Here is a 14,408-nt window from a genome sequence, read left to right as displayed (position 1 = left end):
CGCTTCCCTAAACCCGAGCAACCGTTTACAAAAGCCATCCAAAAAATAAAAGCCCAGTTTTTTTTTTTTTTTTTTACCGCGTTTTCGGATTTCACCACGTTCTCACTGTTACGAAACTCATTCACTTAATTTTTGGGATTCTGTTTTTGTCTGATTGCTGGAACTGCTCTTCACCCGACTCGAAACCGGTCGCTGTGGTCAACTCCTCTCTACATCTCGAGCGTGGCGACGTACACGATGAGCTGAGTGGACAAACGGGTTGCAGCGGGAAAGCCCTCCACAAGGAGTTAAGCGGTCGGCCGGCAAGCGTGAAAGGAAATAGCGTCACACCGTCCTGCAGCGTTCGCTTGAAAAGAATAAATGCAGCCGTACGTACCTCCCGGGACGTATTCCGCTGTCTCCAGAAACGTCAGCGGGACTACGTTTTCAGAATGAGCTTGGGTTGTCATTGGCTGATGAAGAGCACTTTTTATTTGGACATTGTGCTATTGTCTCTGGCTTAAGCTGTGGTCATACTAGAGTTTGATAATGCAAAATTCTGTCAAGATTAATAGTCATTAAAAAAAGCGAGCCATTGCTCCATGTTTTAAATTTCTGTCCAGAGAGGTCGTGTTTTGATCCTCGATTGGTCTGATGCAGTCAAGTGATGCGATTTCACAGGACAGTTTAACAAGCTTGAACTTTGCACTGCAGCAACCTGCGAAACTTAACGCATGACCCTGCGGTTCCAGTCTAACACATTCGCGTGCGTATGAATGGGAGTCTATGGGAAGAAAAGTCCAGTGTGTTCGCAGCTTTACTGCATTTTTTTTCAACTCAAGGGGAGAATCTAAAGGTCTTGTAAAGGCTTTGCTTTTTAGCAAAATTTTATGGACAGATCTGATTTATCTGTGATATGTGATACTACATGCACTACAATAAATCACATCAAAGCTACATACAAACACATTTGCCTAAATCTAATCTAAATGTAGATTTGAAATGTAGTAAATGTTTATTTTTAACAAACAAAATTAATTATTTATAGGCTAATTGATGTCTGTGCGTACAAGGTTTCCTCATCCACGAGAGCGAAAGTGAATGTTAATAATTTATCTCTCATTTTCGCGCTGCAAATGCTCTGTTTAGCTGTTTTCTTGCTAGTGAAATGCTCAGTTTTTCCACTTACACTTACTTTGTCATGTAAATAGTAAATGCATCATGGCGTGAGCAACTGACACTTAAAGGGAATGGGAGATGAGACTCAGAGTCTGATTGACTCTGACTCTGGTTTATTCTCAAAACACACCAATAACTCGTTAAGAAAATAAGATCAACCCTTTTTGATCATGGCGCAAAGCAGATTTTTCCGTCCTTATATTAGCAAAAGTGGATTCTGACATGCCCTGAATGTGTTTTGTATATATATATGTGTATGTGTGTATATATTTATTTTTTTAAACTGTGCTGTCGCTGCTTAATTATGCCTACAACGGTACTGTATTTCAATACTTGTCATTCTGGAAGTACTTGGTGAAAAAAGTTTGAGAACCACTGACATAGATTATATAAGATTCTTAAATTCTGCAACAGTTTCCAGGGTCTGATATTGATAAAAAACTGATTAAAATAATACTGTACATTTTTTTTTTATTTCAAAATGTCTTCTATTTTATTTTCTTCAACAGTATTTTAGTGGACATTTTAAATGTCAAAAAATAAGTTAAAAGGTGTTATGATTATGTAAAAGTTGGACATTTTATCAGTTTATTTCTTGTTGCTTGTGAACAGAAGTTTTGTTTGTGTAGTGCTTTGTTGATTGAGCTGCAGGTACTTCTCACGAAATTAAACACTCAATGTTTGATCATCATATGATCAGGATGTAAACCAGGATCTCTTAATTTTTCTATTGACTGTCTTTGGTTTCATTTTTCTTATGCTACGTGTTCTGTGGGAATTTCGCCAATGAAACACAATTGACAGCCAAAATGTCAAAATATCTTTACACAGTATTATTAATGATTAATTAAAATGCTGCCTTTTCAGGGCTCAAGGATGCTTGACTATATTAAACTACATACAACCAATTTGTCACACACACACTACCAGAGCAAAAGCCAATGCATGTAGCATTTACCTCAAGTTGTTCAAACTAACAACTCCACAACAAAGAACACATAGTGCAACAATATAAAGAAAACTTAGAAACCATGATTAATTTCAGCAAAAGATTTGACATTGAATACAAAATTAAAAGTAAGGATTAAGTAAAGTAAAAGAAAGACACACAAATGCACAACACAACACATAAAAAAGAAAGTAGTGATTTCCAAATTTACTTGACAACTTGAACACAAAATATTTGACGTTGTGTCTTTTCAACTTTATTTTATTTGTGAATATACTTACTTTCCTATCATTCAGATCTGCAACACATTCCAGACAAAATAATGATGCGATTCGAGACAGGTGATGTCAACAGATGATTTTAATTATGATTTGGAAAAAAAGCAGCACCCAAGTAAGGTCTAGTCCTTTAAGAGCAAAAATGGGCAGAGGATTGCCAGTTTGACAACAAATACATGAGAAAATGATTGAAACATTGTTCCTCAAAGAAAGATAGGAAGACATTTAGATATTTCACCTTCAACAGTACAGATCATCATTAAAGGTTCAAGGAATCTGGAGGACAAGCTCATTCTGGAAACGTAGCCCCGCGGACGTTTCTGGAAGCCGCGATTTACGTGGCCGGAGGTATGTACGGCCGCATTTAGTTTTTTTCGAGCGAACGCTACGGGGCGGTGGGGCGCCGCTCCACTCCGCTCCTCCTCTTCGCGCTCACCGGCCGACGGCTCGCCTCCGAGTGGAAAGCTTTCCCGATACAACCAGTTTGTCCGCTTAGCTCAAAGTGTTGCGTTGGCGGAGCGGAGGCCCCGGAGGAGGAGGAGCTGGCCGCGAGGACGACGACCGGGATCGAGTCGGGGGAACAGCGGTTCCAGAAATCAGGTAAGATGAAAAACAGAATACGAAAAATAAGGGCGAGAATGTGGCGTGATCCGAAAACGCGGTTGAAATCGAAGATGAGGGCTTTTGCTTTTTTTTTTCTGGACGGCTTTTGCAAACCGTCGCTTGGGTTTAGGGAAGGAGGAGGAAGAGGAGGGCGGTCGGGTCGGCCGATGCGGCGGCTTTTCATGCGAGAACAGAGCGGGTGCGAACGGCGCGTGCTCCTGTGGATCCACGAAAACAAAACCCGCTCGAATATGTACCTCCCAGGACGTATCTTGCGGTCCGCAGAAATGTCCGCGGGGCTACGTTTCTACAATGAGCCCGGGTTGGGAATTTCAGTGTGTAAAGGACAAGAGCAAAAGCCTAAGCTGAATAACCATGATCTCCGATCCCTCAGGCAGCGCTGCATCTAGAATCCTCATTCATCTATAAGGCCCCGTTTACACTGCCAGCTAAATGTGACCGAATTTTGCTCATATGTGACACTAATCGGAGAAGTCCTATGACCGTGTGAACACGGAGAAAAAAAACACATGCATTTGGATATTCAGAGATCGGTTTCATATGTGGAAATAAATCGGATATATATCGGAAATGTGATAATGCGACTGTCATGTAAACAGGCAGATCAGATTTATTGAAGCATTTCGTTCTGTAAATCATTCAACTTGCGACGTGCAAGTTGCTTCTCCGCGGTTTAATGACATAAAAGAAAGTGTGTTTGGAGATGCCGATGCGGTAAACAACAACAACAACAGAGGAAACACAGAGGAGAAAAGGGGTCAGTCGCCACAATTTGCTCCCACCAGACCTGAGATCTCTCTCGTACCCACACATTCCTCTGAAAGGAGGAGGACATGATACAGCGTATAAACCATTGGCACAAGCTGCGATGACGACCCTTTCCTACCTTTCATACCGCCTAAAATTCATTTTAAAGTTGGGCGAACTCCGTGTTGTAACTTTTGCTTTTTGCCGCTATTAATACACGCACTGCAGGCTACATATAGAACAACTTTATTTTCTCTCCAACAACACCAGTGCGAACACAGGCAAAGGCTACATCTTCAACTACACACACATCAGGGCCATACCATTAAATAAACTGCATGGGGGTAAATCTTGACTGAACCATTTACTGCTTATAGTACACTTTGCATATTTCATGCTAGGACCCGCCTTTATACATGCGCGACATCGTAAATTGTATGGCAAGTGTAAACACATGAATTGGATTTGGGTCACAATTAAAAGAACGTGTAAATGGACAGGCAACAAAATCAGATATAGGCAACAAATCGGAATTGGGCATCAAGACCTGACAGTGGCCTAAGTGATATCACCACATGGGCTCGGGACTACTGCGGCAAACCTTTGTCAAGTACCACAATATGTAGTTACATCCACAATAGCTAGTTAAAACTGTACTGTGCCAAAGAAGCCATATGTTAACAGTGTCCAGAAGTGCTATTGACTTTTTTTAGCCTCAGGGGCATCTGGAATGGACCATCACACAGTGAAAATGTGTACTGTACTCAGATTAATCAGTATTTCAGTTATTTTTTGGGAGAATTAAAACATCGTGTGCACCGGACAAAAGAAGAAAAGGATCATGACTGTTATCAGAAACAAGTCCAAAAGCCAGGATCTGTCAAGGTATGGGGTTGTGTTAGTGCCCTGCAAAGGTAACTTGTACTTCTGTGATGCACCAAAAGTACAGAGATTTTTGAGCACAATGTGCTGCTTTCAAGAAGACATCTTCTATTTATTTTAACAAGAAAATGCAAAAGCATATTCTGCACACATCATGAAGTCCTGACTGAGGAGGAAGAGGATACAGGCACTGGACTGGCCTGCCTGAAGTCTCCACCTGTCTCCAATAGAGAATGTGACATCATTTTGAAGCTCAAAATGTGACAACAAAATGCAACTGTTGTCCACCATAAGACTTGTTTACAGGAAAAATAGGACGAAATGACTCCTGAGACATTTTATTACTTGGCGTCTTCAGTCCCTTGTGTTGTGAAAAGTATTGGAAACATTACAAAGTGGTAAATGCTTTACTCTTCCAACTGTTTTGAAATGTATTGCAAGAACCAAAATTGGAATGTGTTTTTTTTTTTTTTATAAACAAATTCATGAAAAAAATCATTAAATAATGTTTGTTGTATTGTCTGCACTGAAATACAAGTCAAAGTTGTAATGTAGAAATATTTTTTATTTGCATTTTCCCTAATGTCCCAACTTTTTCTGAGGGGTTGTAGACAACATCTAGGCACAGTAAGTAGTTTAGATCACTCCAGGGGGCTATTTCATAAAAGTGGTTTAAAAAAGCAGGGATCAAAGCCTGACTTCAATGAGCTGAACTAAACGTCCAAACTTAAAATTGTTTTATAACAGCAAGTTGAAGATCATTTGATCTAACTAATCTGAGTTCAGTTTAAATAATCTAGATAACTGCTCGTGCACGTTACTGTTGCGTTTTTTTTTTTTTTTTTTTTTTAATATTAAGTGACTACAAAGTTGTAATCATTATCAAGAGGTTAAGTGAATTAAAATGGCAGGCATCAGATTACGGCAGGTGAATGTTAACATTACTTTGATTGGGCTTGAACTTAAGACTTAGCCTGAGAGTTATCCTGCCCCAGACCGGGCTAATTTCCCAGCATAATTTGCCAGAGTAACTGAGTTTGAACTTTCGGAAATTTGATTTATGGAACTGAATCTGCCATTAATAAACCTGACTTACCTAAATAAGCCTGGCTTTTTCTCTAAGCCTGTTTTATGGAGCAGCCCCCTGCTCACTATATATTTTTGTTTGCAGCAGCTTGTTGACTTGATTTGTTATTGATTTCTGTGCTTGCTTGAATCTGTTTATATCCTCATTTTGGTTCAGTTTTGTTGTGATACATTGTCTGTCTTCACTTTTATTTACACTGTGTTGTAAGTTTGTTCTTACCTGTGTAAAGACTGGTAGGTCAGTAGGTCACAGGACATGTATTTCAACACATAGGACTTCAAATGTCTAGAAATACACTTGGGAAGGGGGTGAGCACCAACCTCTGTATTTTTGTTTGTGTGGATAGTTGATAGTTATTGTAGTTTAGGTAAGACGAGTTGTACATTGAAGATTTATTTTTCACATTTTTGTTAATTATACTAGATTAGAGGGGATTTGATATTAGTAAGTGGTTTGGATTGTTTCTTTGCTTTAGCGCCACCCATAACCAGTCTTTCTGGTTAGTTTTAGTTGTGATTTGTAAATGTTGTAAATAGCTCACTCACTGCTTTACTTATCACCACTTGTAATAAATTACTTTATTTGCACAGCAATTCTTGTTTAGTCGTTACTTTGAGTACAATTTTCCTTGAGTGTTTGTTTGAACCAGATCCTTGGTCAAGTGTGCAACCCCACTCCTCTACTCTAGACTGCCCAGTGGTTGTAACCGCTTACTAAATTCATGCACCAGGAGAGCCCAAATGTGGTGCGTTAGCTCGTCAAGATGTGTGCCTAATATATTCAACCGTCTACCTTAATCATAATCAAGATCTATCAAATTTTGACTATACATTAATTTCAAGATATCTCTTAAACTAAACTGAATGAAAGAGCTGTACAAATTATGATATGTGGTTGTATGTTATTGTCAATCTCCACCAGCTCCTTCGATGAGTGTTGTTGCCAGCTTGCAAACCTGGGGGCTATTCCATAAACCAAGCTTTCAGAAAAAGCCAGGCTTACTTTGGTAAGTCAGGTTTATTAATGGCGGATTCTGTTTCATAAATCAAATTTACGATAGTTAAAATTTAGTTACCATGGCAACTTATGCTGGGACCTAGCCTGGTCCGGGGCAGGATAACTCTCAGGCTAAGTCTTTAGGTCAAGCCTAATCAATGTAATGTTAACATTCACCTGCCATATTCTGATGCCATAATAATTCACTTAACCTCTTAATAATGATTAAAACTTTATCGTCACTTAATAGCAAAAAAAAAAAACTATATATATATATATATATATATATATATATATATATATATATATATATATATATTACAAACTTTGCATTGGTACTGAATAATCTAATGTATATACACAAATATATTATTGTAAAGCATTCTGTAGAAAATATTAATTTAAAAGAGAAATCTGTGATGGGTGTTCTTAGCTCTCTCTCTCGCTCTCTCGATATATATATATATATATATATATATATATATATCATACATTTTTTTTCGGCTTAGTGCCTTTATTAATCTGGGGTTCCCACAGCGCAATGAACGGCCAACTTATACAGCATATGATTTATGCAGTGGACGCCTTCACTGGGAAACATCTATGCACACTCATTCACCTTCCTACACTATGGCCAATTTAGCTTATTCAGTTCATCTATAGCGCATACCTCATGTCTTTGGATTTGGGGGAAAACGGAGCACGTGAAGAAAACCGTCGTCACGAGCACGGGGGTAAGAAAGACCAAAGAGAGGTAAGAAAGACTATTTAAAGAAGAAGACTAGATTTCTTAAATAATGACTTTAAAGCTATAAAATGAGTGGGATAATCAGGAGATGATCCGTGCTGAGCAGCAGCGTCACTTTAATGTAAAGATATTTTCCAACGGGCTGCGGGAAATAAGTGGCAAAGGGAAAGCAACGATTTGCAGCAGATTCCGGAGCAAATTCAAAAAACCCACCGCTTGTGCGTGCACGGCTCTTTGTTTATCTTAAACCTATGTGCTTACATTTAGAACATTTTGTAAGTTACAGTGAGCCTGCAATGCATTAAAACTTGCAAGCAACAATTGGCAGTAAGCGCAAATCTCTCTCTCACGCACATGCGCTGTCAATCACAATTACTATGTATAATAACAAATATTAAATTTCATGTTAATAGGTCTAAATAATAGCCTATATTTAAAAAATATATTGCTACTAATGTACCCTATTGTACAATCTGCAGTTTCGCGGCTCACTCGCTGTGAACCGCTGTGTCTCATTTCAGAGCTCTTTCAGTTCTCGAAGTTGCCATGGTTGCACACAACATCATCGATGTATCTTTGCTCGACTTTTAAGGTTTCACGACAGAAATGTGCACGAGCAGTTATCTGGATTATTTAAACTAACCTCAGACTAGTCAGATCAAATGATCTTCAACTTGTAGTTATGGAACCAATTTAAGTGTGGACGTTTAGTTTGGCTCGTTGAAGTCAGGCTTTTGACTTTAATCCCTGTTTTTCTTAACCACTTTTATGAAATAGCCCCCTGGTCAGACAGACTCAGTGGGTTGCTCGCCATCTGTGGCAGGCTCTGAAAGGTGATGGTTGGGTGGTCTCTTGTCTGGAGTGGCAATTGTGAGTCTGTAGAACAAATAGAGAACAGGGATCCATGCTTGCCAGTGTCCATTTAAAAAAAGAATCACTGGCATGTAGATTGCACTGGGGTCAAGAACAGTCTTGTGGGATTCTCGAGCATGATCTTATCCTGCTCCTGCAAAAAGGAAATCGGAGCAGGAGGTAGGGTTCATGACTGATCAGGGATGCAAGTATAAAACTCTGGGAACAACATGGAAGACAAACACCACAAGAAGAAGAAGTTGCAGAGAATTTACCTGCCCTATTTCAGAACAGTGATGGAGTTTGAGAAGTCGATGCTGTGTGTTTTGTAAATAAAGCGTCTCAGAATCTTTTTCCTGACAGACAAAACTACATTATAAGGTCAGTTCTATCTTTGTTTTGGAAAGACATTGTGAACAACATTGTGTTTTTAATCACACACACTAAAAATGTCCTAATGGTGCCATTGATAAAGCTCAAATACCCTGCAGACAAGACAGAAGTCTCATGCGTGTTCAGGCATTTGAGTGACAAAAATTAGGCACAAAACTAGTACATAATGATTCTTTCCACAACAGTACCATAGATCACATTGAGTGGAACGCCTTTGGCCCTCTATGATCAACATTCCCCACCCCTTCTCTAAAAATTGGGTGCTTTGCAAGGTTATCGAGTCATCTCTCATTTAAATAAAATGCCTCCTGATTGGCTTCTGCGTTCAGACACACTTAAACATCCATGATTGTCTGCATTACTCAATCCTGCAAAACTAGTTGAAAATAGAAACCTTTGGCACTCATAAAAAATATACACAAGTATAGACTGCAGATTGTACTCCAGAAAGGCTAGTTTACTAATATGCAATGCATTTTTACTCGTGCACCAGCATTTTTGACAACACTGAACACATACAAGTAACATATATTTTTTATTATTTTATTAAGAAAGCTTCCATTTTATTATATACCATTTTATATATATATATATATATATATATATATATATATATATATATATATATATATATATATATAGAGAGAGAGAGAGAGAGAGAGAGAGAGAGAGAGAGCAGTTTTTCATATCCATTAGTTGCAAGATGGGATAAACCCACAGACATGTTGGCATTGATGTTTTATGACAGTTTGTTCAGGCAAAATGAAAACACCTTTGACTGGGAGGGACTTGAGACAGGTTGGCTTGTTTGTTAAACCAGTATTTCTGTCAGTGCACGCAGATGTTCCGGCTAGAAGCAGATTGAAGGTTTGCTGTGAGGTGGACAGGGTCAATCAAACAGTCATCATGAATTCACGGTAAGTTTGTGCTTTTTACAGGAGATAATTTTTACAAAAGTGATAATCATTAGTTCTGCGGGCTTAACCCCTGTTTCACCTTATGAATAATATATGTTTGATGACCTTTTAAATTTGCCTTCTACTGTCTTTGATGGAGTAAAAAACTATGGCAAACATTTGCCAATCTTTAAATTTTTATATATTACACAATGCTGTTATTCTCTGTTTAGATAAACATAGCATAACAGGATTGTGTGAAATATTATGTAATATATTATTAAATATTATGCCTTAATTGATAAATGTATTGTGCATTTTTATAACTTTGCTCATGGTACAAATGAAAGTGTTAAATTCTGACATAAATATTGAGAGCTTCTTTATGTTACAGAAAGCCACGTTATTTCCCACGCTGGTCAACTTTAATCGATCAAGGTCCTCCAAAACGATTCCTTTTACAAACAGAGAGGAAAATACTTGATGATAATGGGAAAGTCAGAAAATGGTGTTATGGAACAAAAGACACCAGTAAACAAAACAAAATCCTTCTGCTGGTGGGAGAGACCGGTGCTGGAAAGACAACACTCATCAACTCTTTCATCAACTACCTAATGGGAGTGAAGTTTGAGGATGAAATATGGAATGAAATCACAGAAGAAGCAGTCAGAGATCAGTCAGAATCCCAAACCTCTGAAATCACCATGTACGAGGTCTTTCCTGTAGAGAGTGCAATTTCTGTCACCATCATTGATACTCCAGGTTACGGAGACACTAGAGGACTGGAGAAAGATCTGGAAGTTGCTGAAAATTTATCTGCTCTGTTTCAGAGCAATGATGGAGTTCGAGAAATTGATGCTGTGTGTTTTGTGATTCAAGCATCAAAGAATCGTCTCTCAGACAGACAACACTACATTATCAGCTCAATTCTGTCTCTGTTTGGGAAAGACATTGTGAACAACATTGTGTTTTTAATCACACACTCTGATGGTCTTCCTCCTAAAAATGTCCTCGGTGCCATTAATAAAGCTAAAATCCCCTGCAGACGAGACAGAGAAGGCCAACCTGTTCATTTCATATTCAACAATAATCAAGCTGATGCTCGTCAAACTAAAGAACGTTACATTCGTGCTCAAAGAGACGCCTGGGAAGACAGTATGAATGGTATAAAACGCTTTCTTCGGTCTCTGGATGAAAAGAACAGAAAAAGTTTAGAGTTGACTTCATATGTCTTGATTGAGCGCATTCAGTTTGAAGCATTTATCTGCAACTTGCAGCTGAGAATTCAGGAGAAAGAGCTGAAGAAGGCTGAGAAACTTCAGATTCAGGAGGCAATGAAACAGAACAAGGAAAAGATTGAACAGTGTAAAAACTTCTCCATTAAAGTCCGAAAGACAGCCAAAAAGAAGGTTCCCATTGAGCATGCATCATGGAAAAACAGAAAGGCGACAACCTGCACGGTCTGTGAGGAGAACTGCCATGAGTTTGACTGCTGGTGGGTTTCTGGTCCCAAGAAATGTGAAGTCATGAAAGATGACTACTGCACTGTGTGCACAGGGAAGTGCCACTACACTAAACACGTCAAAGAAAACAAGAAATATGTTATTACCACTTCAAACTATGTCTTAGAGTTTGATGAATTTACAAAGGAATATAAAAAAGCCCAAGACCAGACAAAGAGGTTTTCAATTATAATGGAAGATCTTGACAAAGAGCTGAAAGAGATTGAAGACCAAAAATTAATATTACTGTTCAATGCTTACAAGACCCTCAAGCATCTGTCTCAGATCGCTCTAAAACCAGACTCTGCCTTCACCCTCCAGCATCTGGACTTCTTCATCCCCAGAGTGAGGGAGGCTGGGAAAGAAGACTGGGTTCGGGAACTGGAGGAGATGCGGAGAATGGCAGTAGCTGAAGAAGCCAATAAAGACGCTCTGAGTTACCTGAAAGCTGGACTCACAAAACTCTTCATCAATGGGAATTGAACAAGCAGACAAGTCAACAAATGAAATAGTAAAAAAAAAGACTGCCTACAGTGAGAATGCAGGTGGCATTCTGTAATACAGTAATCTGCTTTAACGTTATTTAAATGGTAATTCACTTCAGTAACATCTGCTTATAAAGTGCTAGACTGAATAAATACAGGGGTAACTGGTGGTTGATTTAACATAAACGTGTGCATCTGTAAACACTGAACTGTTAATTTGTGTTGCTGTTGCTTGAACATTTCTACATTGTATCTTCATTAAGTGCTGGTACATAGGCCAGCAAACTTTCAGCTAATTTAATCATAAAGTAAACATAAAAATAAATTAAACTATTGGAAAATATAATGTGTGTGTGTGTGTGTGGCTACAGAGAATGCGTGAGTGAATGGATATGACCACACACAATGCTGCAATACTGTGCAGCACAGCACAACAGGGTCTAACACAAGAAAGGCATGACCAGCAGGGGGCAGTTATCTAACATAATGAACACATATACTGTCGTAGCCAGAGTATGCGAGCAGAAGCCGAGAGGTGTGATGCTCCGCTAAACATTCGTCGTTTATCGTGCGAACCACCCAAAGCAAGCACTCCATAAACAACCTGCTCACGCTCACCAGTAAAATTTCTCTAATAGGCTAAATCTTAAATTATTTTTTGGAACTAAAAATCTTAAATAACTGTCTGAAATTAAAGCGTGTCAATAAAATAAGTTTCTGTTTCAAAGCAGCATTCTTCCTTGTGCTTTTTTTTTCCGTACAGTTTTTTTAAAGGGCACCTATGGTGAAAAATCTACCTTTCAAGTTATTTGGACAAACAAATGTGTATATATAGTGTATAGACCATCATATTGGGGTGATACAAACACACCCAGTCCTTTTTTTCAATTTAACAACATAATAACGGTGGACCAATTAGAGCAGTTTTCAGACCAACCGCAACTTCACGTAGGAGTATGAATTGATTGACAGCTACGCGCATTAACATGTTCCGGCAGTCGCATGTATATGTCAACAAGACCAGGCAGACATACGCAAAGCAACCGGGAATAAAAGGTCTGTTCCCTAAAGGGAACGAGACGCTGCGTCTCTTCAGGAGACACAGTGGGATACAATCCCTCTCTTATAACCTCCTGAAGCACAGGTGAAATCAATCCAATTTAATTGGCAGGACCGTGTGTGACGTCAGACCGGGAGGTATAAAAGCAGCAAGGAAGCATACAACTTCAGCTTTTTCTCTCTTCACTCAGACGCATGAGTCTTTTTCCTCCTACTTACAATTACTGAAAACGCACTACATTAAAACAATGACTCACTCGCGCACACACACGCTCTCTTTTTGCATCACTATTAAAAATAATAGGCTATTAGAGAAATATAATTTAAATCCTGCGGTGTCCTTTTGTAATCAGAGATCAGGACACGCAAGATTTATGTGTGTGCGCAGTGCCTTTGACCATGAGCAAGTACAATCAGTCCTCGAGAGGGGTGTTTGTGCTCATTTTAAAAAGCCCTGGTCGAGTGCTGTGAAAGTGTTTCCTGCGGCTCATTCCCGCTTGCGCTGCGGCCGAGCGGCGCGTGATTTCGCGGAGAATCAGCTCGATCTGAAGGGTAAGAAGGAGACAAAACTCGAGGGTTTTCTTCTTCTTTTTGTTCTCCAGATCGGCATCCTTTCAGCGCAAGCCGGACGCCTGCTACGGCTGCCTTTCTTCTCGCACTGTGGGATTACGGCTTCGCCTCTGCCTCCGAGGGAGTTGAGAGTATGGAAGGCCGTTGGGACCAAAATGGTTGTTCCCCCCATTATGCCCCGAATATGATTATAAATATAAGGGGTCTAATTTTTAATGAGTACCTGCACAGGGAAGTATTAACCAGAAGCAGGTCTCACATTGTTTGTATGATTAGCCATTTATTCAGCTATGGCTTGCTTAGATTACTCTGTTGCAGAGTGAGGCTTCATATCAAGGAAGTTATCATCTGCAAAGACTGCTTTGCCATCAATGCCGGTGAAAATAATAACATCGGCTCTGATTGGTAAAGTGTATGTGGCAATAGGTCAACTGGCCAGTTGTTCATATACTCTGTAATTATACAATCATACCAAATAGACCGTCCGAAGGACGCCATTGGGAAGGGGGAGGCCTGTTATCGTTCAAAAGGAATTGCTTCGGGCTTTAAATCTGTCTCTCTGTGCCATAAAAATTGATGTTCACAGGGATATTTGTGGCCAAATCCGTCCGATATCAAGAAAGAGGACAAATGTCTCTTCCTTGACGCCCCTATTTTGCCCGCTGGTTCATTAGAGAATCTGTTGAGTGGGCAGAGGGGGGTGGGGCTCCTACGGGAGCTTTCTTCCCTAAGAAACCGTTCTTCTGGGGCGGCTAGGTGGGACCAGCCACAAGCCAGTTATCCGCTCAGCATTGTGTGGGGCAAGAGAGTGCGTTGCATCCATTCAGCCCCCAAAAACAACTGGGGTGGGAAGCAGCGCTCTCAGGAGACAAAGTCTGTCTTGTACTATGGTCAAGAACCACTGTCGTGAAACGAGCATCGTCTCAGAAGTTCTAGTATTAGGAAATTCTTCGGCAGCCCCTGCGAGGAGCAAGGGCTGCCTTATCATGCCCCACAGGGGGTCCATCCGCCAACCCTCCCACCACTGGTGCCTCAGGGTGCGGAGAGATTTCCCCTATATTAGGCACCAGATTCAGCAAAGTTCAGCAGGTCGACCTGGAGACATGAGAAGAGACCAAACTGTAGTTAGAATGGTTTATTCTGCAAGCCTGACAACACAGGATGGACAGGGATATTTATACA

The 14,408-nt window shown here is 39.8% G+C and overlaps 2 protein-coding genes across 3 annotated transcripts in view; one reads left to right on the top strand and one right to left on the bottom strand.

Annotated features, from left to right (window-relative positions):
* si:ch211-285c6.2 overlaps positions 1 to 14,408 on the bottom strand; it is a 96,792-nt gene that overhangs the window by 15,214 nt on the left and 67,170 nt on the right. The gene's annotated exons all lie outside the window — the stretch shown is intronic.
* si:ch211-285c6.1 lies at positions 9,381 to 12,329 on the top strand. Its single transcript, XM_679860.8, has 2 exons — positions 9,381 to 9,631; positions 10,005 to 12,329. Exons 1-2 carry the CDS (start codon positions 9,456 to 9,458, stop codon positions 11,593 to 11,595), a joined length of 1,767 nt encoding a protein of 588 aa, XP_684952.3. The 5' UTR covers positions 9,381 to 9,455; the 3' UTR covers positions 11,596 to 12,329.

The sequence above is a fragment of the Danio rerio genome, chromosome 7, assembly GCF_049306965.1.
Source record: "Danio rerio strain Tuebingen ecotype United States chromosome 7, GRCz12tu, whole genome shotgun sequence".
NCBI lineage: Eukaryota > Metazoa > Chordata > Actinopteri > Cypriniformes > Danionidae > Danio > Danio rerio.
Note: the sequence above shows the minus strand (reverse complement) of the source record. Positions and strands in the feature narration are given on the sequence as shown.